Consider the following 25,529-nt stretch of genomic DNA (forward strand, 5'->3'; position numbering starts at 1 on the left):
TCCAGACAGCACAGTGAGTGAGGTTTTGCAAACCCAGGCAAGTCACGGGGGTTACAGATAGTGTGAAGAGATGTTGAGACATCTCTTTAACCTGTGGTCAGTGCTCCTTCCACTCACATTGTCGGCCACTTTAGGACTTGAACAGCAGGTTAGAGTCATAGAGTCATTTAGGTGTAAAGATTCGCATTCTAATCAGTAATCTCTAAACTGTCTGTGCTTTATATGCTCTGTCTGAGGCCAGAACTCTCCATTCACCTGACGAAGAGGGAAACCTCGAAAGCTTGTGCGTTTACTATCAAATAAATTGGTTGGACTAAAACCTGGTGTTGTCAGACTTTTTGCAATGAACAGTGCACAGCACATCACTAAGGCAGGGTTGGTCGTGGGTAACCCCAAAGTTGGGACGTCACTGGCTGGACGGCAATGTCAATATTCAGTCCGATTTAAACAAAAACGTATTTCAGCTACCTTGATATTTTAAAAAGCCTAGCCAATCAGCAAATTACAGTCTGATTTTGCATTGTTATTCGAAGGTCACATTACATTGTTCCGACACAACGAAGACAGCTATCTTGTTTTCAAATCGATGTTCTGAATTTTTCAGCAACTTTTGGTGGAGATAGTTGGTCCTTTCATCTTCCCGTTGCGCGTAGAACGTTGCAGAAATTTTCCTTCGCACACGCAAGGCATAGGTTTCGAAGAACACCATTACATAAGCAATGGAGTAGAGCAGGCAGACAAAGAAGATGACTTTGGTGTCTGGGGCAGATGGCTGGAACTTGCAACTATCAGATACAAAGGTGAAATTCAAGGGGAAATGAACTTGATGCTTTGTCGGGGGTGCATGAAAAGTTTCAAATATTTTCGTATTTACCTGAAAGAAAGACATAAGAACATAAGAACATAAGAAATAGGAGCAGGAGTAGGCCATCCAGCCCTTCGAGCCTGCCCCGCCATTCAATAAGATCATGGCTGATCTGTCGTGGCTCAAAGACCAATTCATGTTTAACATTCTGTCATAAATAAAGAATGGAACACATTGACATTGGCACAGTGGTTAGCATAAGGGTTAACACAGTAAAAAGTCTGACAACACCAGGTTTTAGTCCAACCGATTTATTCGATAGTAAACTCACAAGCTTTCGAGGGGACTCCCTCTTCGTCAGGTGAATGGAGAGTTCTGGCCTCGGATAGAGCATATAAAGCACAGACAGTTTAGAGATTACTGATTAGAATGAGAATCTTTACACCTAACCTGCTGTTCAAGTCCTAAAGTGGCTGACAATGTGAGTGGAAGGAGCACTGATCACAGGTTACAGAGATGTGTATTGTCTCCAGACAGTACAGTAAGTGAGGTTTTGCAAACCCAGGCAAGTCACAGGGGTTACAGATAGTGCGACATGAACCCAAGATCCCTGTTGAGGCCGTCCTCATGTGTGCGGAACTTGGCTATCAGTCTCTGTTCAGCGACTCTGCGCTGTCGTGTGTCGTGAAGGCCGCCTTGAAGAATGTTTACCCGAAGGTCAGAGGCTGAATGCCCGTGACCACTGAAGTGTTCGCCAACAGGAAGGGAACAGTCTTGCCTGGTGATTGTCGAGCGATGTTCATTCATCTGTTGTCGTAGCAGCGTTCTCCAAGGCGGCCTTCACGATATCTGTAACCCCCGTGACTTGCCTGGGTTTGCAAAACCTCACTTACTGTACTGTCTGGAGACAATACACATCTCTGTAACCTGTGATCAGTGCTCCTTCCACTCACATTGTCAGCCACTTTAGGACTTGAACAGCAGGTTAGGTGTAAAGATTCGCATTCTAATCAGTAATCTCGAAACTGTCTGTGCTTTATATGCTCTGTCTGAGGCCAGAACTCTCCATTCACCTGATGAAGAGGGAGTCCTCTCGAAAGCTTGTGAGTTTACTATCAAATAAATCGGTTGGACTAAAACCTGGTGTTGTCAGACTTTTTACTGTGTTTACCCCAGTCCAACGCTGGCACATCCACATCATAGCATAAGGGTTCACAGGGCCTTTACATCTGGCACACAACCCAGTGTGACCAGAAAGTCTCTTTCATCCTGGAGATGGCCCATATCCTGTGCGTTCACTCATCAGGGTTGCAGCCTGTTTGTCTGTCTTTAAACTGAAGCCTGTCGGTTTAGTTTCTTGCCCAATTGTCCCAGCGTGCTTTACAAAACACCATTTTAGATGGCCTGTTTGGCTACATTGGGATCTTTGCTGTGCACCAATTAGTTGCAGCATTTCCCACATCACAACAATGAGCGCACTCCAAAAACCACTTAGTTGGCTGTAAAGCCCTTTGGATGTCCTGAGGTATTGCAGTATGAATATGTGACTTTCTCTCCTTTGCAAGTATCATGTGGGGGGCGGGGTCGGGAGAAGTCAAATAAAGAACTCAAGGTGGTGAGGTGAGGGTGGGAGGGGGGGTTAGATCATTTCAGGATACACCACAAGAAGAAATAGGAACAGCCAAATCATCCCAGAATCATAAGAACATAAGAAATAGGAGCAGGAGTAGGCCATCTAGCCCTTCGAGCCTGCCCCGCCATTCAACAAGATCATGGCTGATCTGAAGTGGCTCAGTTCCACTTTCCCGCTTTCTCCCCATAACCCTTAATCCCCTTGCCTACCAAAAACCTATCTACCCGCGTCTTAAATATATTTAGCGAGGTAGCCTCCATCACTTCAACGGGCAGAGAATTCCAGAGATTCACCACCCTTTGAGTAAAGAAGTTCCTCCTCAACTCTGTTCTAAACTGCCCCCCCCCCCCCCTTATCTTGAGGCTGTGCCTTCTAGTCCTGCTGTCCTTTCTGAGCGGGAAGAACCTCTCCACCTCTACCCTATCCATCCCATTCATCATCTTATATGTCTCAATGAGATCTCCCCTCATCCTTCTAAACTCTAACGAGTACAAGACCAGTCTATTCAGCCTCTCCTCATAGCTCAACTCCCTCAACTCCGGTATCAGCCGAGTGAACCTCCTCTGCACTCCCTGCAAGGCCAAAATATCCTTGCGCAGGTGCGGCAACCAAAACTGTACACAGTACTCCAGCTGCGGCCTCACCAGTGCCTTGTACAGTTGCAGCAAGACCTCCCTGCTTTTATATTCAATCCCCCTCGCTATGAAGGCCAGCATCCCATTAGCCTTCCTGGCCACCTGTTGCACCTGTTGGCTGGGTTTTTGCTACTCATGCACAAGGACCCCCAGGTCCCTCTGCACCGTAGCATGCTGTAGCTTTTCGCCCTGTAAGTCATAGTCCTTCCTACCATTATTCCTACCAAAGTGGATAACCTCACACTTGCCAACATTGTACTCCATCTGCCAGGTCCTCGCCCACTCGCTCAGCCTATCTAGATCCCTCTGCCGACTTTCCACACCCTCCGCACAATTTGCTTTTCCACTTATCTTTGTGTCATCAGCAAATTTCGACACCTGACACTCGGCTCCCTCCTCCAGATCATCTATATAAATGGTAAATAGCTGAGGCCCCAGCACCGATCCTGAATCACAGAGGATGATGTAATTATTCCTCAGCTATGATCTGCACAGTTAAAAATAATTCCTTCAGTTTCCCAGCAAAGCAGAGGCCGGGCGTCCTTGAAAAGGGTGACTTGCCTTTTCATCTTAACCGCGGGACAGAGACCCAAGGAAGCAAAGGAAATATAAATCTGGATTAAAAAATTAGGGAGTGGCAGGAATTTGTCTATACAATATGTGTGAGCATTGGTAGCAGTGATTGTGAACAGTTTCCCTAGTCAGTATGTAACACAAGATCATTAATTGCTTCTCTCACAGTTTACTTACCACCTCATTAGAAAAAGAAATCAGTACAACTTTGTTAGCCCACTTCTTGTATATCTATCCATATCTTATATAGTAGTTAGAAAGTTGGGTGGCACAGTGGTACAATGGTTAGCACTTCTGCTTCACAGCACCAGGGTCCCAAGTTCAAGCCCGGTCTTGGGTCACTGTCCGTGTGGAGTCTGCACGCTTGCCCTGGGTTGTCTTCGGATGCTTTGGTTTTTCTCCAACAACCCAAAGATGTGCGGGCTAGGTTGATTGGTGGTGCTAAACTGACCCTAGTGGGGTGGGGTGCGGTGCATGAGAGGGGTTAGAAGGGTAGGTATATGGGGCCTGGTTGGGATTGTGGTCGGTACAGACTCATTGGGCTAAAGGGCCTTCTTCTGTACTGTAGGGTGATGTGGAAACAGGTAATTCAGCTCAATGGGCTCATGCAGATATTTATGCTTGACATGAGCCTTCTTTCACCCTCTATATGTCCATCCCTCATTTGCTTAGCTATAGCTACCCTTTAAATTCATCGACACTACTTGCCTCAACTCATGCAGTGTGTGATGGCGAGTTCAGTATTCTAACCACTTTCTGGGTAAAGATGCTTCTCCAGAATTTCCTATTGAATTATTTTTATGACCTCGGGTTCTGGTCTCACTGTCCAAAGTGGAAATAGCTTCTCTATGTCTAGTCTATCAAGTTACTTCCTAATTTAGAGACTTCTATCAAATCACTTCTCAGTTATTTCTAGAGGAGAGAGCCCAGTCTGCTTAAACTTTGCAAAGAAGTCATTTTAGAACAAAGAAAAGAACAAAGAAGAGCATGGCACAGGAACAGGCCCTTCGGCCCTCCAAGCCTGTGCCAATTATGATGCCTGAACTAAACTATAAAAAATCCTTCTGCCCTTACTTAGTCTAAATCCCTCTATGGATTGGAAAACGGCTAATGTTACGCCGTTGTTTAAGAAGGGTGCCAGGCAAAAGGCGGGGAATTACAGGCCGGTTAGTTTAACGTCTGTGGTAGGTAAAATGTTAGAATCCGTCATTAAGGAGGAAATTGCGAGGCATCTTGAAGGGAATTGCTTGATAGAGCAGACGCAACACGGTTTCATTAAAGGGAAGTCGTGTCTGACAAATTTACTGGAGTTCTATGAGGATGTGTCTAGGGCGGTGGATAGAGGAGAGCCGGTGGATGTGGTCTTTCTGGATTTTCAGAAGGCGTTTGATAAGGTACCTCACAAGAGGTTACTGCAGAAGGTCAGAGGACATGGAGTTGGGGGTAGGGTGTTAGCGTGGATAGAGGATTGGTTGTCAAATAGGAGGCAGAGAGTGGGGGTCAATGGGTGCTATTCGGATTGGCGGTTGGTGACTAGTGGGGTGCCCCAGGGGTCGGTGCTGGGGCCTCAGCTATTTAACATTTATATAGATGATCTGGAGGAGGGAACCGAGTGTAGGGTGTCGAAATTTGCTGATGACACCAAGATTGGGGGAAAGGCAAATTGTGCGGAGGGTGTGGAGAGTCTGCAGAAGGATCTAGATAGGCTGGGCGAATGGGCCAGGAAATGGCAAATGGAATTTAATGTTGGCAAGTGTGAGGTGGTCCACTTTGGTAGGAAGAATGGTAGGAAGGACTATTACTTACGTGGCGAAAAACTGCAGCAGGCGACGGTGCAGAGGGACCTCGGGGTCCTTGTGCATGAGTCGCAAAAACCCAGCCTGCAGGTGCAGCAGGTGGTCAGGAAGGCGAATGGGATGCTGGCCTTCATAGCGAGGGGGATTGAATATAAAAGTAGGGAGGTCTTGCTGCAGCTGTATAGGGCATTGGTGAGGCCGCAGCTGGAGTACTGTGTGCAGTTTTGGGCGCCGCACCTGCGCAAGGATATTTTGGCCTTGGAGGGAGTGCAGAGGAGGTTTACTAGGCTGATACCGGAGTTGAGGGGGTTGAGCTATGAGGAGAGGCTGAATAAACTAGGCTTGTACTCGTTAGAGTTTAGAAGAATGAGGGGAGATCTCATTGAGACGTATAAGATGATGAATGGGATGGATAGGATAGAGGTGGAAAGACTCTTCCCGCTCAAAAAAGACAGTAGGACTAGGGGGCACAGCCTCAAGATAAAGGGGGGGCGGTTCAGAACGGAGTTGAGGAGGAACTTCTTCACTCAAAGGGTGGTGAATCTCTGGAATTCTCTGCCCGTTGAAGTGGTGGAGGCTGCCTCGCTAAATATTTTTAAGAAGCGGGTTGATGGGTTTTTGATAAGAGAGGGGATTAAGGGTTATGGGGAGAGGGCGGGAAAGTGGAACTGAGCCACGACAGATCAGCCATGATCTTATTGAATGGCGGGGCAGGCTCGAAGGGCCAGATGGCCTACTCCTGCTCCTATTTCTTATGTTCTTATTCCTTCCCTATTGATGTACCCATCCAGGTGCCTTGTAAATGTTGCTAATGTGTCTGCTTCCACCACCTCCTCTGGGAGCACGTTCCAGACATCCACCACTCTCTACATTAAAAATTTTGCGTTTACCAAACCTCTTCAGAAGCACCCTTTATGGAGCCTTTTCATAATACGAAGACCAGATCTGATTATGGTACTCCAAGTGCAGTCTAACCGAGGTTCTATGCAAGTTTGCCTTAACCTGTCTGCTTTTGAATCTTACCCCCGTAGACTAGAAATGAATCCCAGTGCTATGTGTTTTTTAATGGCCTTATTAACGTGAGTGTCAACTAAATCATAGAATCCCTACAGTACAGAAGGAGGCCATTCAGCCCATCGAGCCTACACCGATGACAATCCCAACCTATCCCATATACTTACCCTGCTAATCCTCCCAAAATTATAGTCAATTTAGCATGGTCAATCAATCTAACTTGCACATCTTTGGACTGTGGGAGGAAACCAGAGCATTCGGAGGAAACCCACACAGTCACAGGGAGAATGTGCAGACTCCACACAGACAGTGACCCAAGCCGGGAATCGACCTGGGTCCCCGGTGTTGTGAGGCAACAGTGCTAACCACTGTGCCACCGCGTTGTAAGTTTTGACTTGTCTGTTATAACAATTCCAAATGTCTATTGTCAACTTGTCGGACTACACACTTCAACCAGATGAAATCAAAGTTCTCAGCCGAGGGCTCAATTTCTGCCCCACCACCAAAATGGACCCCATCAGTCTCGCAGCGGACACAGAGGAATCCATCAGGCAAATGAGGCTGTGGGAGTTCTTCCACAAACTCCAAGAGGCCAACAGCGAACACAATGAGACAGCCAATGAACCGGAACAGCCGACAGAGAGATCCACAGTGCAGCAACCAAAGAGGAAAGAGTCCAATTGGACTTCTCCGGAACGCCGCTGCCCTCGACTGGACATGTATGCCCAAACCATCAGGAGGTTTGCCAACACCAGATTCATCAGCCGCACTCACAAGACAGCCCCGAACATGACCCAAGCACAACGCAATGCCATCCGTGCTTTCAAGATCAAGTGCAATATTGTCATCCACCCAGCAAAGGAGGGGCCATCGTCATACTGAACAGAACGGATTACTGCAAAGAAGTGTACCGACAACTGAACAACCAGGAACACTATAGACAGTTACCTGCAGATCCGACCAAAGAACACACTCGTCAACTCAACACTCTGATCAAGACCTTTGATCCGGACCTTCAGAGCACCCTCCATGCTCTCATCCCACGTACTCCCCGTGTTGGAGGTCTCTACTGCCTCCCAAAGATACACAAGGCAAACACACCCGGCCGTCCCATCGTATCGGGCAATGGGACCCTGTGCGAGAACCTCTCTGGCTACGTCGAGGGCATCCTGAAACCCATTGTACAAAGAACCCCCAGCTTTTGTCGCGACACTACGGACTTCCTACTGAAACTCAGCACACACGGAGCAGTTGAACCAGGGACACTCCTCGTCATAATGGATGTCTCAGTGCTCTACACCAACATCCCCCACGATGATTCCATTGCTGCAACTGCCTCAGTACTCAACGCCGACAACTGCCAGTTTCCAGATGCAATCTTACAACTCATCCGCTTCATCCTGGACCACAATGTCTTCACCCTTAACAACCAGTTTTTCATCCAGACACATGGAACAGCTATGGGGACCAAACTCGTACCTCAATATGCCAACATCTTCATGTACAGGCTCGAACAAGACTTCTTCACCACACAGAACCTTCAACCGATGCTATACACTAGATACATTGATGACATTTTTTTCCTTTGGACTCATGGTGAACAATCACTGAAACAACTATATGATGACATCAACAAGTTCCATCCCACCATCAGAATCATCATGGACTATTCTCCAGAATAGGTGGCATTCTTGGATACACGCATCTCCATCAAGGACGGTCACCTCAGCACCTCACTGTACCGCAAGCCCACAGATAATCTCACAATGCTCCACTTCTCCAGCTTCCACCCTAAACACGTTAAAGATACCATCCCCTACGGACAAGCCCTCCGTATACACAGGATCTGCTCAGATGAAGAGGATCGCGACAGACTCCTCCAGATGCTGAAAGATGCCCTCACAAGAACAGGATATGGCGCTCAACTCATCGATCAACAGTTCCGACGCGCCACAGTGAAAAACCACACCGACCTCCTTCGAAGACAAACACGGGACACAGGGGACAGAGTACCCTTCGTCGTCCAGTACTTCCCCGGAGTGGAGAAGCTACGACATCTTCTCCGGAGTCTTCAACACATCATTGATGAAGACGAACATCTCGCTAGGGCCATCCCCACACCCCCAGTTCTTGCCTTCAAACAACCGCACAACCTCAAACAGACCGTCGTTCGCAGCAACCTACCCAGCCTTCAGGAGAACGGTGACCGCAAGATCACACAACCCCGTCACAGCAACCTCTGCAAGACATGCTAGATCATCGACATGGATGGCATCGTCTCACGTGGGAACACCATCCACCAGGATCTCCGGAGCTGTGTTCCTGGTGGCTGTGGTGAGTGTTGGATTTACTTTAAGAGCTTTTGACTTCATTTCCGGTTCGCGGGGTTTTCTGTGAGTACTGTTTAATTCCGAAGCGGAAGATAGGTGAGGGGATAGTCGGGAAGGGAAAGCGGGGGGGTATAAAAAGAAGGCAGTAATAGACAGCTGGCAGCGAAGGGAGTGGGAGCTGAGTGAGAGCTATAAGGGCTTTGGCTCGCTGGGCTTAGGCGCGAGCAGGCTTAGACAAGGTGAGTTGCGGGTCCCATCTTTCCTGTGTGGCATTTCAGAATATATAATTCCAAGGGAGGTCAGGACATGGCAGGGGCTATGGGGAGGCGCTTTCGCTGTGTCAGGTGCCACATGTGGGAGTTCTTGGAGGCATCACGTCTCCCGAAGGCCCACATCTGCGCCAAGTGTTTAGAGCTGCAGCGGTTGAGGGCCCGGGTTAGGCAACTGGAGCTGCGTTTAGAGGATGCATTTCTGGTTAGGGAGAGTGAGGAGTTAATGGCTATGAACCGTGAACAGGTGGAGGTCCCAGGGCCTGGGGGACAGGATGGGTGGGTAACTGTTAGGAGGAGGAGGAAGAAGAATAAGAATAGTCCTGGTCCAAAGACCACCCCAGTGGCCCCCCAAAAGGCATCGACAGGGGTACAAAAGGAAAGACGGGAGGGCCAGAATGACTCAGAGGGAAGGAAGGGGGCTCGCAATGAGATAGTGGTGGGGGACGGGAGGGTCAAAGGAATTGATAGGCGGTTCTGTGGGCAAAAGCGTGATTCAAGGATGGTAGTCTGCCTCCCCGGAGCAGGGGTACAGGATGTATCGGAGAGGATAGAGGGAATTTTGAAGGGTGAGGGGACCCAGGCAGAAATAATAACACACATAAGAGAAAAGGACGTAGGAAGACAGAGTAGGGAAGAAGTACACAGGCAATTTAGGGAGTTGGGGGCCAAGCTGAAGAGCAGGGCCTCCAGGGTGGCATTCTCTGGTCTGCTGCCTAGTAATAGCAGGGCTAGGAATAATGAGATCATGCAGCTGAATGCATGGCTGGGGGATTGGTGCAAGGTAGAGGGCTTTACTTTTGTCGATCGCTGGGAAGTATTTGTGAGAGAAGGGCACCTGTATAGGAGGGATGGGGAGCATTTGAATGGGAGGGGGACAAATGTCTTAGCTGGGAGGTTAGCTGGAGTGTTTAGGCAGGGTTTAAACTAATATGGAGGGGGGTGGGGTTGAGACTGATAGCTCAATAGGAATTGGGATCGGGAGCGAGTTGGGTGACAGGGTAGGTTTGGGCGAAAGGAATAATATCAGGGGAAAGGAGGATCCGAGTGGGCCTGGAGGGTTGGATTGTGTCTGTCTCAATGTGAGGGGTGTAATGGGTAAGACGGATGAGCTTAGGGCCTTGATGTTCGTGAGGAATTTAGATGTGGTGGCAGTAACGGAGACGTGGTTAAAGGAAGGGCAGGACTGGCAGCTGAATATTCCTGGGTATAAGTGTTTTAGGTGTGACAGAGGAGGGTTGAAGAGGGGTGGTGGAGTGGCGTTGTTAGTTAAGGAGCACATCACAGCAGTGCAGAGGGAGGACAACATGGAGGAGTTGGGGATTGAGTCGCTGTGGGTGGAATTGAGGAATAGAAAGGGAGAAATTACGATGCTAGGGGTATACAATAGGCCACCCAACAGCCCGAGGGCAGTGGAGGAAGGTATTTGTAGAGACATTTTAGATAGGTGCCGAAAGAATAAGGTGGTAGTAGTGGGTGACTTTAATCTTCCTGGAGTGGAGTGGAAGGTGCCTAGAGCTGGGGGTACGGACGGGGAGGAATTTGTAAAATGTGTGTTGGAAGGGTCTTTGGAGCAGTACGTAACTAGCCCGACAAGGGAGGGGGCTATACTGGATTTAGTGTTGGGTAACGAGCCGGGGCAGGTGGTTGAGGTTGCAGTAGGTGAACATGTGGCTAACAGTGACCACAAGTCTGTCTACTTTAGGATAAAAATGGAAAGGGATGAATGCCGACCCAAGGGGAGGGTGCTGAACTGGGGGAAGGCGAGCTATAGCCGGATTAGAAGGAGCTGAATGATATTGATTGGGAGGGGTTGTTAGCGGGCAAGTCCACAGTTGGCAAGTGGGAGGCGTTCAAGGGCAAACTGATAATGTTGCAGGAAAGGCATGTGCCGGTAAAGAGGAAGGATGGGAAAGGCAGGATTAGAGAGCCGTGGATCACAGGCGACATTGAGGATTTGGTCAGGAAGAAGAGGGTGGCATATATTAGGTCGAAACAACTGGGAACAGAGAGTGCGCTGGAGGAATATAGAGAGAGTAGGAGGGAGCTTAAAAGGGGAGTTAGAAGGGCGAAAAGGGGGCATGAAATGGCTTTGGCTGATAGGATTAAGGATAATCCAAAGGCATTTTACTCTTACATTAGGAACAAGAGAGTGGTTAGAGGGAAAATTGGTCCTCTTAGGGACAAGGGAGGGGAGCTATACATCGAGTCTGAGGGAATGGGGGAGATCCTGAATGAATACTTTGCGTTGGTATTCACGAAGGAGAGGGGTTTGGTGTCTTGTAATGTTTTGGAGGGAGCTGTAGATCATTTGAGGGAAATATCCATTACGAGGGAGGAAGTGTTAGGGTTTTTAGGTATCATAAAAACGGATAAAACTCCAGGGCCTGATGGTATTTATCCCAGGCTGCTTAGGGAGGTGAAAGATGAAATTGCTGGGCCTCTGACGCAAATCTTTGTCTCTTCTTCGGACACAGGTGAGGTCCCAGAGGACTGGAGGGTAGCTAATGTGGTATCGCTGTTTAAAAAGGGCAGTAGGAATAACCCTGGTAATTACAGACCAGTGAGTTTGACATCGGTGGTAGGAAAATTGTTGGAAAAATTTCTTAGGGATAGGATGTATAAGCATTTGGAGCGTTGCGATCTGATTAGGGATACGCAACATGGCTTTGTTCAGGGGAGGTCTTGCCTTACGAATCTGGTTGAATTTTTTGAGGAGGTGACAAAAACGGTTGACGATGGGCAAGCCGTTGATGTCATCTATCCATATAGATGAAATCCATATGGATTTCAGTAAGGCGTTTGACAAAGTCCCTCACGGTAGGTTGGTAGAAAAAGTTAAGGCACGTGGGATACAAGGACAAGTAGCTAGATGGATTGAAAACTGGCTGGGCAATAGGAGACAGAGAGTAGCAGTGGAAGGGTCCTTTTCTGGCTGGAGGTCTGTCACCAGTGGTGTGCCGCAGGGCTCAGTACTGGGACCTCTTCTTTTTGTAATATATATAAACGACTTGGAAGAGGGCGTACGTGGTGTGATCAGCAAGTTTGCGGATGACACCAAGATGGCAGGATTGGCGGATACTGAGGAAGATTGTCAGGTGACACAGCAGGATATAGATAGGTTGCTATACTGGGCAGATAGATGGCAGGTGGAATTTAATCCTGACAAATGTGAGGTGATGCATTTTGGAAGGAATAATGTAGGGAGGAGTTACATGATAAAAGGTAGACCAATTAAGAGTATAGAAATGTAGATGGACCTGGGAGTGCAAGTGCACAAGTCTCTGAAGGTGGCAACACAGGTGGAGAAGGTTGCAAAGAAAGCTTATGGAATGCTAACCTTTATAGGAAGAGGTATAGAGTATAAGAGCTGTCGTCTAATGCTTCAGTTGTACAGAACGTTGGTTAGACCGCATTTGGAGTACTGCGTCCAGTTCTGGTCACCTTACTACCGGAAGGACGTGGAGACCCTGGAGAGAGTACAGAGGAGGTTTACCAGGATGCTGCCTGGTATGGAAGGACTGGGTTATGAGGAAAGATTGGGAAAACTGGGGGTCTTTTCCTTAGAAAGATGGAGATTAAGGGGGAGATCTGATAGAGGTGTATAAAATAATGAAGGGTATAGATAGAGTCAACAGTGGCAGGCTTTTCCCTAGACTGGGGACAACTATTACGAGAGGTCACGATCTAAGGGTGAGGGGGGGGGAAGTATAATTTGGATACTAGAGAAAGGTTTTTCACGCAGAGGGTCGTGGGGGTATGGAATGCACTACCAAGTAAGGTGGTGGAGGCAGGCACTCTGGACTTGTTTAAGCTTTACTAAGATAGGCACATGAGTGAAACAGGGATGGAGGGTTATATAAGACGGTTTTAAAAAGGGACAGAGCCTCGGGACGACACTGGAAATGTAATAGTATATGTTAATGTTTTGTCTCTTTAATCCACAGGTGTCGGTCCGCCTTGTTGTCAAATGAGGGACATGCACACGGTGTGTTGTGCGTGGGCTGCTCTTGGATGTTTCGTGTCGTTGTGTGTGCTTAAATCTGGACCAGCAGACGGGCACCACAACGGCTCAGTGACTATCACTGCTAGCTGTGCAGATACATGGATTTGGGCCGGTGTCTGTGGGAGTTTGCGCATTCTCCCTGTGGTTGCGTGGGTTTCCTCCGGGTGCTCCGGTTTCCTCCCACACCCCAAAGATGTGCTCTTAGGCTGACTGGTGTACCAAATTGACCCTGCACTATTCTCCCCTGAATCTGGCTACAGTAGGGGTACCATTCGCATACACACGGGGCAGGGTAGGTGTAGGAAAATGCTTTGGAGTGGCGGCACGGGCTCGTTGGGCCGAAGGGCCTGTTTCCCGTGCCAGGTTGTTCTTTGTTCTTTGTAGGTACATGGCACATACTCTTGCAACTCGGCTAACGTTGTCTACCTAATACGCTGCAGGAAAGGATGTCCTGAAGCATGGTACATTGGGGAAACCATGCAGACGCTACAGCAACGGATGAATGAACATCGCTTGAAAATCACCAGGCAAGACTGTTCCCTCCCTGTTGGCGAACACTTCAGCGGTCACGGGCATTCGGTCTCTGATCTTCGGGTAAGTGTTCTCCAAGGCGGCCTTCACAACACACGACAGCTCAGAGTTGCTGAGCAGAGACTGATAGCCAAGTTCTGTACACATGAGGACGGCTTCAACCGGGATCTGGGGTTCATGTCGCACAATCTGTAACCCCCATGACTTGCCTGGGCTTGTAAAATCTCACTTACTGTCCTGTCTGGAGACAATACACATCTCTTTTACCTATGCTTAATGCTATCTACACTCACATTGTCTGCAACTTTAAGACTTGAATAGCAGGTTAGCTGCAAAGACTTGCATTCTAATCAGTATTCTGTAAACTGTGTGTGCCTTTATATGCTTTTCTCTGAGTAGAACTTTGCATACACCTGATGAAGGAACACCGTTTCCGAAAGCTTGTGGGATTACTATCAAATAAACTGGTTGGAATTAAACCTGGTGTTATCAGACTTCTTATGATACTAATGCTTTTCTCTTTTAATTCACAGGTTTTAAGCCGGTCCGCCTTGTTGTCCAACGAGGGGCGTACACGCGATGGGTCATACTAGGGCTGCTCTTGGATGTTCGAGAGTAGCCTAGTGCTTCATGTCGTTAGTGTACGCTTAAACTGGACCAGATGCTGGGCAACACGACAGCTCAGTGACTATCACTGATTGCTGTGCAGACACATGGATTTGGGCCGGTGTCTGTGGGAGTTTGCGCATTCTCCCTGTGCTTGCGTGGGTTTTCTCCGGGTGCTCCGGTTTCCTCCCACACCCCAAAGATGTGCTATTAGGCTGATTGGAGGTAATAAATTGTCCCTAAATTAGTTTCCCTCAATGTGGATTGCCATAAGCATAGATAAGGGTCATGGGTGGAGGGGGGACTGGTAATGTTAAAATGGCGGCGCGGGCTCGTTGGGCCGAAGGGCCTGTTTCCTGGGCTGTTTTTGTTCTTTGTTCTTTGTTGTTCTTACTGTAATAATTCCAACCAGCACATCTCTGGAAGGAAAACAAACTGAAAAGAGAAAGCGGTCATATTTACGTTGTACGTGTATTCCACGGTTATCGGCACAGGGGGAACATCAGTGATCCAAAGCAGGACCTGCGAGGTGAGGTTGAAGACGATGAAGTCTATTGCTATGACAATTGTACTCAGGGCCAAGTTCGCGGTGCTGACAAGTATCTGTTTCACACATCGGGCTGCTTCATCCGAGGACATCTTCAACCCTGTGGATCTGATGAGCTTCTTGGTGGAGGTACGGCATGGTACCAGCCTCCCTTTGCCGTTCTGCACTAACCTGGACAAGCTGCTTGTTATGTACACATTGTCAAACTCCAAATCAGTCAGGTAGCACTTGAGATACCTGGCTGATGTTAGGGCCAGGTAGAAGAAAATAATGCCAGCTAGTATCCTGTTGGCGTTCAAAATGATCTCTTTGAGTACGGTCTGAATTGTGAAATAGTTGCTTTGGAATTCTTTGTCAACAGTCTGTAGATGGGTCTTGATTGCGGACTGATTGGTATCTGAGTTAAATTTCCATGCTACTTGCATCTTTGTAACCACACTGGCCTCTGACACTTTGTCCACCATTTTGGAGACGTCTGCATCCAGCACAACCATAACCTCCCTCATGATGTTGGTGAAGTTCACAAGGCTTTCGGCTGAGGTCAAGGCGGTGCAGTGGAATGCTTGGAGGAACATCTTGACGTTGCCTATGATGTTGGGGATCATGTTGATGGTGATGAGCACAGAGCAGGTGGAAAAGAGCAATTTGCGGCCTTGCTTGGTGCTCACCGTGGGTATCACCATAGTGAAGACGCAGCGCAAGGGATGGACCAGGAAGAGGACTAGGAAGGTTGTCCCCGTGAACATGCAGGTTATCACATTGCAGAAGAAAGCTCCATACTTGAGAGACGAGAACATCCAGTTGTGGAGCAGGCCACCAGTGATCATGCATATGCAGGAGCATAACAGGAAAAGAACCAGTAACTCCTTCCAGCTGTCTGGAGTAGGTTTTGTGTAGGCAGCCCAAGAGAAGTGTAAGACTTTCATCACTTTTTTGGCCAATTTGTTCTGCCAAATAAGGGAGCTGTCCCAAAGCAAGTACCTGCGGGGAGAGAAGGAAATGAACCTTTAGTCATTTGAAGGCGATTATGTGGAAACATTAAACATCAACCATAAAGATCATAAACCACACTCGTACAATTTAAATGCTGCTTTTGTTTCACAACCCACGCAGTTCTATCGAGACCCTGAGCACACGACTCACATTTTGTAACGTAATGTCGCTCCCTTAACCATCAATACCATAAAGTGTGAGTGAAACATATAGGGCCTTGCTCGGTCAAGGTTCATAAAATCCCGCCCGAGGCCAATGGACTATTCTACGAGCCTTACAGGGCAGGCGAGGCAGTAAAATTCCAGCTGTAAGATCCTGAGGGCTATTGACGGGGTGGGTATGGAGAGGATGTTTCCTCCTGTGAGGGAATCTAGAACTAGGGGTCGCTGTTTAAAAATAAGAGTGGTAATCATGGTGTGGAATTGCCAACATTGGACTGGGGTCGGCACAATAAGTAGTCTCACAACACCAGGTTAAAGTCCAACAGATTTATTTGGCAGCATGAGATTTCGGAGCGTTGCCACTTCGCAGCGTTGCCCCTAAGATACAAGAAAGCAGACAAGATACTGAAAGGATGATAGATCACAAACCCATTCAGTCAAACTATAACACAGACTATGAACAAAGAAGAACAAAGAACGAAGAACAGCACAGAGGATCTCCAAGAAGACTGTGGTCACCCACACAAGCAGAGAGTATTTTTATTTGGTTAGTGCACCTATGAATAACCTTGGGACATTTAAATATGTTGACTCCCCTAGCTTGACTTCAAATACTTTTAATGCATGGGAAATGGACGTCACTAAGCCAGCATTTATTGCCCATCCCTAATTGCTCTTGAGAAGCTGGTGATGAAGCTGCCTTCTTGAAATGCTGCAATCCCTGAGGTACAGGTCCACCCACAATGCTGATAGGGAGGGAGGGAGTTCCAGGATCTTGACCCAGCGACAGCGAAGGAATGGCCATATGTTTCCAAGTCAGGGTGGTGTATGGCTTGGAGGTGAACTTGAAGCTGGTGGCGTTCCCAGGTATCTGCTGCTACTTACATGCGCCTAAGGGGGCAGAATGGAACTCGATTTACCATTTCATTTGGAAGGCAGCATCCCTGACAGTCTGACCTATATTTTGTACTCTAAAACGTTATCTTATAAGATTCCAGCACGAGAAGGAACAGGAAGATGCCAACTGGCCCATCATACCTGGGCACATTTGTAATTTGTAGAATTTTTCAACTTGCAATCTGTGCAGGAACTGAAAGTATGAGGAAGCATGTGGCTTTTCATAGAATATTCTAGCACAGAAAGAAGGCCCATTCGACTGCTCCAGCTGGCTCACTGCTGGAGCAACTTAGATAGTTCCACCCCCTCATCCCTTCCCCATAGCCCTGGTAATTGCTTTTGGTCTACTTTCTTTTTGAAATCCATGATTGAATCTGAGTCCACTGCCCTCTCAGGCTCTGCATTCCGGATTGTTACCAATCACTGAGAAAAGAAACATTTTCCTCATGTCCTCTTTGGTTCTTTTGCAAATCACCTTAAACATCTCCTTTGGTTCTCAACCCTTCATCCAAGAACAGGTGTCCACTATCCAGGCCCTTCCTAATTTTATTAAATCTCCTCTCAACTTTCTGTCCTCTAAGAAGACTTCTCCAATCTTTCCAAATAGAATCTACAACGCAGAAGGAGGCCATTCAGCCCACCGAGCCTGCACTGACTACTATCCCAACCAGGCCCGATTCCCGTGACCTCACATATTTGCCCTGCTAATCCCCTGACACTAAGGGGTAATTTAGCATGGCCAATTAACCTAACCCGCACATCTTTGGACTGTGGGATGAAACTGGAGCACCCGGAGGAAACCCAGGCAGACACGGGGAGAAGGTGCAAACACCACACAGACAGTGACCCACAGCCGGAATTGAACTCAGGTCCCTGGCACTGTGAGGCAGCGGTGTTAACCATTGTGCCACCCCAATTGAAGTCTTTCATCTCTGGATTCATTCTTATAAACCTCTTTTGCGTCCTGTTAAAGATTTTGGCTGGAATCTTATCACCATTCACTCTGGCGGGTTTTTCTCATCCCGTTGCATTGCATGGAGATTTGGCCGGGTGCCAAATTCCCCACCTTCGCTGCAACGGGAGCGTGACTTGAACGGCTGGTAAGATTGCGCCCTTGATATCCTTCCTAGAGAGATTTGGTGACGATTTGAGATTTGTTTCCATTTTTACAAAACACTGCGCGTGCAACAATGTGGGGCTGGCTTCCTTAACAAGGTCTGTCCAGAATTTTCCGACCCCCTTGTCAGGACACAGAGGCAGTACGCCATTAACCGTTGGTGGGAACTTCCAATCCGGTAGCCATCTTGTGACATTTTTCCTGGTTCACCCAAGTTGTCTTTGGCTGGACTGGAAGATCCCGCTAGTGGGAAGGGCTGGGAAATCCCACCCTCGGGGGCAGCGGTGGGGGGGGGGGGGGGGGGGCGGGGCTGCGTGGTGGTGGACGGGAGGGGATATGGGGGAGCTCCCACCTCTCAGTGGGAGGAAGGGCTCCCAGCTGATCAGTTTGGCTGACAGTTCTTGCAGTCCCAGAAGCTCCAAAACTCAGTCATGAGCACTACTGGGACCTCATGCAGACCCATGAAGGAGACATCAGTACATTTGGGCAGGGAGGAATTGGGTGGGTGCTTATCTAGTTTATTTTTGAAAGCCACAATTGAATTTGTCTCCACTACCCTCTCTTAGTGAAGGGTGGGAAGGTGTGGGGAAGCTTTAGGTTTTGGAGGCAGGTGTGAGGGAGACACACTGGATTTTGTTTTTTAAATCTTTTACTCCATCCCTGAAGTTATAAAAGCATTGCTCAGAGTGGACCAGGCAAATCATTCCTTGCTTGCTCTAGAAACCAAATTCAAAATCCAATTGAATCCAATTTATGGTCCCCACAGGAGAGACAAACAAGTTCCAAGCTGACAAGATAAGGCAGTGGAAGCGATACCATAAGAACATAAGAACATAAGAAATAGGAGCAGGAGTAGGCCATCTAGCCCCTCGAGCCTGCCCCGCCATTCAATAAGATCATGGCTGATCTGTCGTGGCTCAGTTCCACATTCCTGCCCTCTCCCCATAACCCTTAATCCCCTCTCTTATCAAAAACCCATCAACCCGCGTCTTAAAAATGTTTAGCGAGGTAGCCTCCACCACCTCAACGGGCAGAGAATTCCAGAGATTCACCACCCTTTGAGTGAAGAAGTTCCTCCTCAACTCCGTTCTAAACCGCCCCCCCTTTATCTTGAGGCTGTGCCCCCTAGTCCTACTATCCTTTCTGAGCGGGAAGAGTCTCTCCACCCCTATCCTATCCATCCCATTCATCATCTTATACGTCTTAATGAGATCTCCCCTCATTCTTCTAAACTCTAACGAGTACAAGCCTAATTTATTCAGCCTCTCCTCATAGCTCAACCCCCTCAACTCCGGTATCAGCCTAGTAAACCTCCTCTGCACTCCCTCCAAGGCCAAAATATCCTTGCGTAAGTACGGCGCCCAAAACTGCACACAGTACTCCAGCTGCGGCCTCACCAATGCCCTATACAGCTGCAGCAAGACCTCCCTACTTTTATATTCAATCCCCCTCGCTATGAAGGCCAGCATCCCATTCGCCTTCCTGACCACCTGCTGCACCTGCAAGCTGGGTTTTTGCGACTCATGCACAAGGACCCCGAGGTCCCTCTGCACCGTCGCCTGCTGCAGTTTTTCGCCCCGTAAGTAATAATCCTTCCTACCATTATTCCTACCAAAGTGGACCACCTCGCACTTGCCAACATTAAATTCCATTTGCCATTTCCTGGCCCATTCGCCCAGCCTATCTAGATCCTTCTGCAGACTCTCCACACCCTCCGCACAATTTGCCGTTCCCCCAATCTTGGTGTCATCAACAAATTTCGACACCCTACACTCAGTTCCCTCCTCCAGATCATCTATATAAATGGTAAATAGCTGAGGCCCCAGCACCGACCCCTGGGGCACTCCAGTACTCACCAACCGCCAATCCGAATAGCACCCATTGACCCCCACTCTCTGCCTCCTATTTGACAACCAATCCTCTATCCACGCTAACACCCTACCCCCAACTCCATGTCCCCTGACCTTCTGCAATAACCTCTTGTGAGGTACCTTGTCAAACGCCTTCTGAAAATCAAGAAAGACCACATCCACCGGCTCTCCTCTATCCACCGCCCTAGACACATCCTCATAGAACTCCAATAAATTTGTCAGACACGACTTCCCTTTAACGAAACCGTGCTGCGTCTGCTCTATCAAGCAATTCCCCTCAAGATGCCTCGCTATTTCCTCCTTGATGACGGATTCTAACATTTTACCTACAACAAGAAATAAGAACATAAGAACTAGGAGCAGGAGGAGGCCATCTAGCCCATTGAGCCTGCTCCGCCATTCAATAAGATCATGGCTGATCTTTTTGTGGACTTAACTCCACTTACCCGCCCGCTCACCATAACCCTTAATTCCTTTACTGGTCAAAAATTTATCTATCCTTGCCTTAAAAACATTTAATGAGGTAGCCTCAACTGCTTCAATGGGAAGGGAAATCCACAGATTCGCAACCTTTTGAGTGAAGAAATTCCTCCTCAACTCTGTCCTAAATCTGCTTCCCCTTATTTTGACGTCATGCCCCCTAGTTCTAGTTTCACTCCCCAGTGGAACCAACTTCCCTGTTTCTATCTTATCTACTCCCTTCATAATCTAATATGTTTCTATGAGATCTCCCCTCATTCTTCTGAATTCCAATGAGTATAGCCCCAGCCTCTCCTTATAAGCCAACCCTCTCAACTCTGGAATCAACCTAGTGAATCTCCTCTGCACCCCCAGTATATCTTTTCTTAAGTAAGGAGACCAAAACTGTACACAATACTCCGGGTGTGGCCTCACCAGCACCTTATACAGCTGCAACATAACCTCTCTGTTTTTAAACTCCATCCCTCTCGCAATGAAAGACAAAATTGATAGGAAGAATGGTAGGAAGGACTATTACTTACGTGGCGAAAAACTGCAGCAGGCGATGGTGCAGAGGGACCTCGGGGTCCTTGTGCATGAGTCGCAAAAACCCAGCTTGCAGGTGCAGCAGGTGGTCAGGAAGGCTAATGGGATGCTGGCCTTCATAGCGAGGGGGATTGAATATAAAAGTAGGGACGTCTTGCTGCAGCTGTATAGGGCATTGGTGAGGCCGCAGCTGGAGTACTGTGTGCAGTTTTGGGCGCCGCACTTGCGCAAGGATATTTTGGCCCTGGAGGGAGTGCAGAGGAGGTTTACTAGGCTGATACCGGAGTTGAGGGGATTGAGCTATGAGGAGAGGCTGAATAAACTGGGCTTGTACTCGTTAGAGTTTAGAAGAATGAGGGGAGATCTCATTGAGACGTATAAGATGATGAATGGGATGGATAGGATAGAGGTGGAGAGACTCTTCCCGCTCAAAAAAGACAGTAGGACTAGGGGGCACAGCCTCAAGATAAAGGGGAGGCGGTTTAGAACGGAGTTGAGGAGGAACTTCTTCACTCAAAGGGTGGTGAATCTCTGGAATTCTCTGCCCGTTGAAGTGGTGGAGGCTGCCTCGCTAAATATTTTTAAGAAGCGGGTTGATGGGTTCTTGATAAGAGAGGGGATTAAGGGTTATGGGGAGAGGGCCGGAAAGTGGAACTGAGCTACCACAGATCAGCCATGATCTTATTGAATGGCGGGGCAGGCTCGAAGGGCTAGATGGCCTACTCCTGCTCCTATTTCTTATGTTCTTATGTTCTTATGTTCTTAAAATTCCATTTGCCTTCTTAATTACCTGCTGCAACTGCAAACCAACTCCTTGAGATTCCTGTACAAGGACACTCTTGGGGAGAGGGCGCCCCGATATGCAGAAAACATCCTGTAAAAGAGGTCATCCCCTTTCTTTCGCACTTTTTCATTAGAGTTGGTCAAAAAGTAGTCTATCCATTCACGTCCATCTTCCACAGCCAACTTTATTATGTCGGCAGAAGTGGAATTAGTTGTCCCTTAATTTGTCCATTAAGGGTGGCATGGTGGCACAGTGGTTAGCGTTGCTGCCTCACAGCTCCAGGGACCTGGGTTCGATTCTCGGTTTGGGTCACTGTCTGTGTGGAGTTTGCATGTTCTCCCTGTGTCTGCGTGGATTTTCTCCAGATGCTCCATGCTCCTCCCACTGTCCAAACATATGTGGGTTAGGTGCATTGGACATGCTAAATTGCCCCTTAGTGTCCTGGGATGTGCAGGTCAGAGGGAATGGTGGGACAAATGTGTGGGGTTGGAGGGTTGGGGTCAGGGTGGGATTGTTGTTGGTGTAGACCCATTGGGCCAAATGGCCTCCTTCTGCACTGTACGGTTTCTATGATTCTATGAGGGTCAACATGCCTAAGGACAGAAGGGCTAGCACATTACCATGATCCCCCAGTACCTTGACACTTATCTAGGAGACAGCATCGTCAACAATGCCAGTCTCACTCGCATTGCCGCATGCTCGTGGAATGACACCTCAACCTACAAATTCCTGACGCACCGCGTTTACTATGGAACCAAGCATCGCTAAAAACCTTGCGCTCCAGTTTTCTCTATATTAGTCAAAGCAATGGAATACTTACAGAAATGTGAACCGATTGCTACTAATTTGAAGTGACCACTATTTGTCAGACTGTGGAAGTAAAAAATGAACCAGGCAACACAATCAAACAGAACCTGGGGGTTGTTGTGAAGCTTGAGCAAGATGTATTAATTAAAGAGGAAAGTAATATTTTGATTCAGAGCACTAGCCTCATACTGGCGAAAGATTTGTCCAGTTATTCTTCTGATTTTTCTCTTCTTAAAAAAAGAGGTGGCACATTGGTTAGCACTGCTGCCTCACAGCTCCAGGGACCTGGGTTTAATTCCTGGTTTGGGTCACTGTCTGTGCGGAGTCTGCACATTCTCCCCATGTCTGCATGGGTTTCTTCTGGGTGCTCCGATTTCCTCCCACAGTCCGAAAGACATGTGGGTAAAGTTGATTGGCCATGCTAAATTGCCCCTTTGTGTCAGGGAGAATTAATGAGTGGAATTCTTCCAAAATAATTTTAACTATTGAATTTGCAGGAAAGAAACTGGAGTAATTGCTGATGACACCAAGATTGGGGGAAAGGCAAATTGTGCGGAGGGTGTGGAGAGTCTGCAGAAGGATCTAGATAGGCTGGGCGAATGGGCCAGGAAATGGAAAATGGAATTTAATGTTGGCAAGTGTGAGGTGGTCCACTTTGGTAGGAAGAATGGTAGGAAGGACTATTACTTACGTGGCGAAAAACTGCAGCAGGCAACGGTGCAGAGGGACCTCGGGGTCCTTGTGCATGAGTCGCAAAAACCCAGCCTGCAGGTGCAGCAGGTGGTCAGGAAGGCGAATGGGATGCTGGCCTTCATAGCGAGGGGGATTGAATATAAAAGTAGGGAGGTCTTGCTGCAGCTGTATAGGGCATTGGTGAGGCCGCAGCTGGAGTACTGTGTGCAGTTTTGGGCGCCGCACCTGCGCAAGGATATTTTGGCCTTGGAGGGAGTGCAGAGGAGGTTTACTAGGCTGATACCGGAGTTGAGGGGGTTGAGCTATGAGGAGAGGCTGAATAAACTAGGCTTGTACTCGTTAGAGTTTAGAAGAATGAGGGGAGATCTCATTGAGACGTATAAGATGATGAATGGGATGGATAGGATAGAGGTGGAAAGACTCTTCCCGCTCAAAAAAGACAGTAGGACTAGGGGGCACAGCCTCAAGATAAAGGGGGGGCGGTTCAGAACGGAGTTGAGGAGGAACTTCTTCACTCAAAGGGTGGTGAATCTCTGGAATTCTCTGCCCGTTGAAGTGGTGGAGGCTGCCTCGCTAAATATTTTTAAGAAGCGGGTTGATGGGTTTTTGATAAGAGAGGGGATTAAGGGTTATTGGGAGAGGGCGGGAAAGTGGAACTGAGCCACGACAGATCAGCCATGATCTTATTGAATGGCGGGGCAGGCTCGAAGGGCCAGATGGCCTACTCCTGCTCCTATTTCTTATGTTCTTATGTAATTCACGTTGGTTTTTTCAGTGGGAGTTCAGATTAGAATCTCCCATAGACTGTGCAATGTAGAGTCTTACCAGCGGGAATAACATTAAATTTCAGGGGGCAGGGCAGTCTACTCACACTGGAGAGTCTGAAACCAGCGGGCCTCTGCACATGCGCAGTGCCCCGAACTGTTAGCCTCCGGTTTACTGGCCAGTTCGATTGCTGACCAGCCCAGGACCCCAGCAGTGCTGTCCCCCCTACGCCCGATCATGGCCCACCCCAATCATTCCCAAGTCATCCCTGCCAGTCCCAGTACACTCTCCAGCAATCTCCAATATCATTTCAATACTAGCCCCGCCTCCCCACCAATTTCTGGTGCTGAGAGACACTAGCGGGTCGTGAACGCTTGCGGGAACCTGCGAATCGCCCCCGCCTCCCCCCACCGTGCAATTCTCCTAGCCCCCAATGAGAATCACCCCCAGTGTGTGGCGTCATGGGGATGGGCCCCGGGTTGCACTGTGGCCGGAGCAGACTCGATGGGCTGAATGGCCTCCTTCTGCACTGTAGGGATTCTACGATTCTTTGAAAAGTTTAAGATAAATTAGATTTGACTTTTTTGAATAAAAGATGTTTCTTCGCTGAGTCATACGTCACGAGATGCATCTTGGAGCCTCTTCACAGACTGAGTTTTCGGATGATTAGTGAGTTTCTCGACTGTGACAGCAGCTTTCTTAGCTTTGATCTGGTGTTACAGCTTGGCGTGTTAGAGTTTGAAGCCACAACCTCTGAATTGCTAGCCCAATAGTCTATGGCTGGCAGCTAAACAGGTGCAATCACAGAATCAAAAGATAGCTTAAATTTCCCCACGATTTTACTGCAGGACCGCTCGAGAAGTGCAAACGTTAAAAAGTAAAGATTCTCTGCTGGTTGTGTTCTGTCATTTTCAGTGGCGTTAAGATGCACAGAGGAATTCTCATTGTCAGTGGTGCGTCAACTGACTTTAGTGGTGGATTTTCACACAGAGTCACAGAATCCCTACAGTGCATAATGAGCCCATTCAGCCCATCTAGACTGCATCGACAACCGTCCCACCCCGGGCCTTATCCCCGTAACCCCACACATTTACCTTGCTAATCCCCCTGACACTAAAGGGCAATTTAGCATGGCCAATCCACCTAGCCCACACGTCTTTGGACCATGGGGGGAAATAGAATCTGCCTGAGGAAACCTGCGCGGATACAGGGAGAACATGAAAACTCCACACAGTCACCCAAGACCGGAAGTGAACCAGGGTTTCCAGCGCTGTGGCTAATCACTGTGCCACCCTGAAACACATCAGGAATTTTAATTCAGTATCGCAACAGTGTTATCAGCATTCACTGTGCATTTATTTCCAGTTTTTCCCCCCAGACTCCTTAAAATGTCTGTCTCTTGCTGGCATGTGACTTTATGGAGAGAATCAACTGTTATCTGTAACATTGTCCGACTCAACCCCTGCCGCAGTTACCGAGAGATCTGACAGGTCTAACACGCTCGTGGCTGGTCTGCCCTTTGTTAACTGAAGGTAATCCTGTATCATAGAATCATAGACTAAAATGATAGAATCCCTATAGTGCAGGAGGAAACCACTCAGCCCATCAAATCTGCACTAGCTCTCTGGCAGACCTTCTTACTCAGACCCAAATCCTCTGCCCATAACCACCTAACCCTGCTAATACCCCTA

The 25,529-nt window shown here is 48.2% G+C and overlaps 1 protein-coding gene across 1 annotated transcript in view; it reads right to left on the minus strand.

The window, feature by feature from the left end:
• Nucleotides 1-25,529, minus strand: part of LOC145354083 (osteoclast stimulatory transmembrane protein-like) — a 35,953-nt gene that overhangs the window by 9,753 nt on the left and 671 nt on the right. Inside the window, exons 2-3 of the mRNA XM_080205216.1 lie at nt 14,661-15,726; nt 544-874 (exon numbers count right to left, since the gene is read on the minus strand). Of these exons, the coding sequence (XP_080061342.1) occupies nt 544-874; nt 14,661-15,726 (1,397 nt within the window). The remainder of the gene's footprint in view (nt 1-543; nt 875-14,660; nt 15,727-25,529) is intronic.

The sequence above is a fragment of the Carcharhinus amblyrhynchos genome, chromosome 16 (genome assembly GCF_965287045.1).
Source record: "Carcharhinus amblyrhynchos chromosome 16, sCarAmb.v2.hapA, whole genome shotgun sequence".
Lineage (NCBI taxonomy): Eukaryota > Metazoa > Chordata > Chondrichthyes > Carcharhiniformes > Carcharhinidae > Carcharhinus > Carcharhinus amblyrhynchos.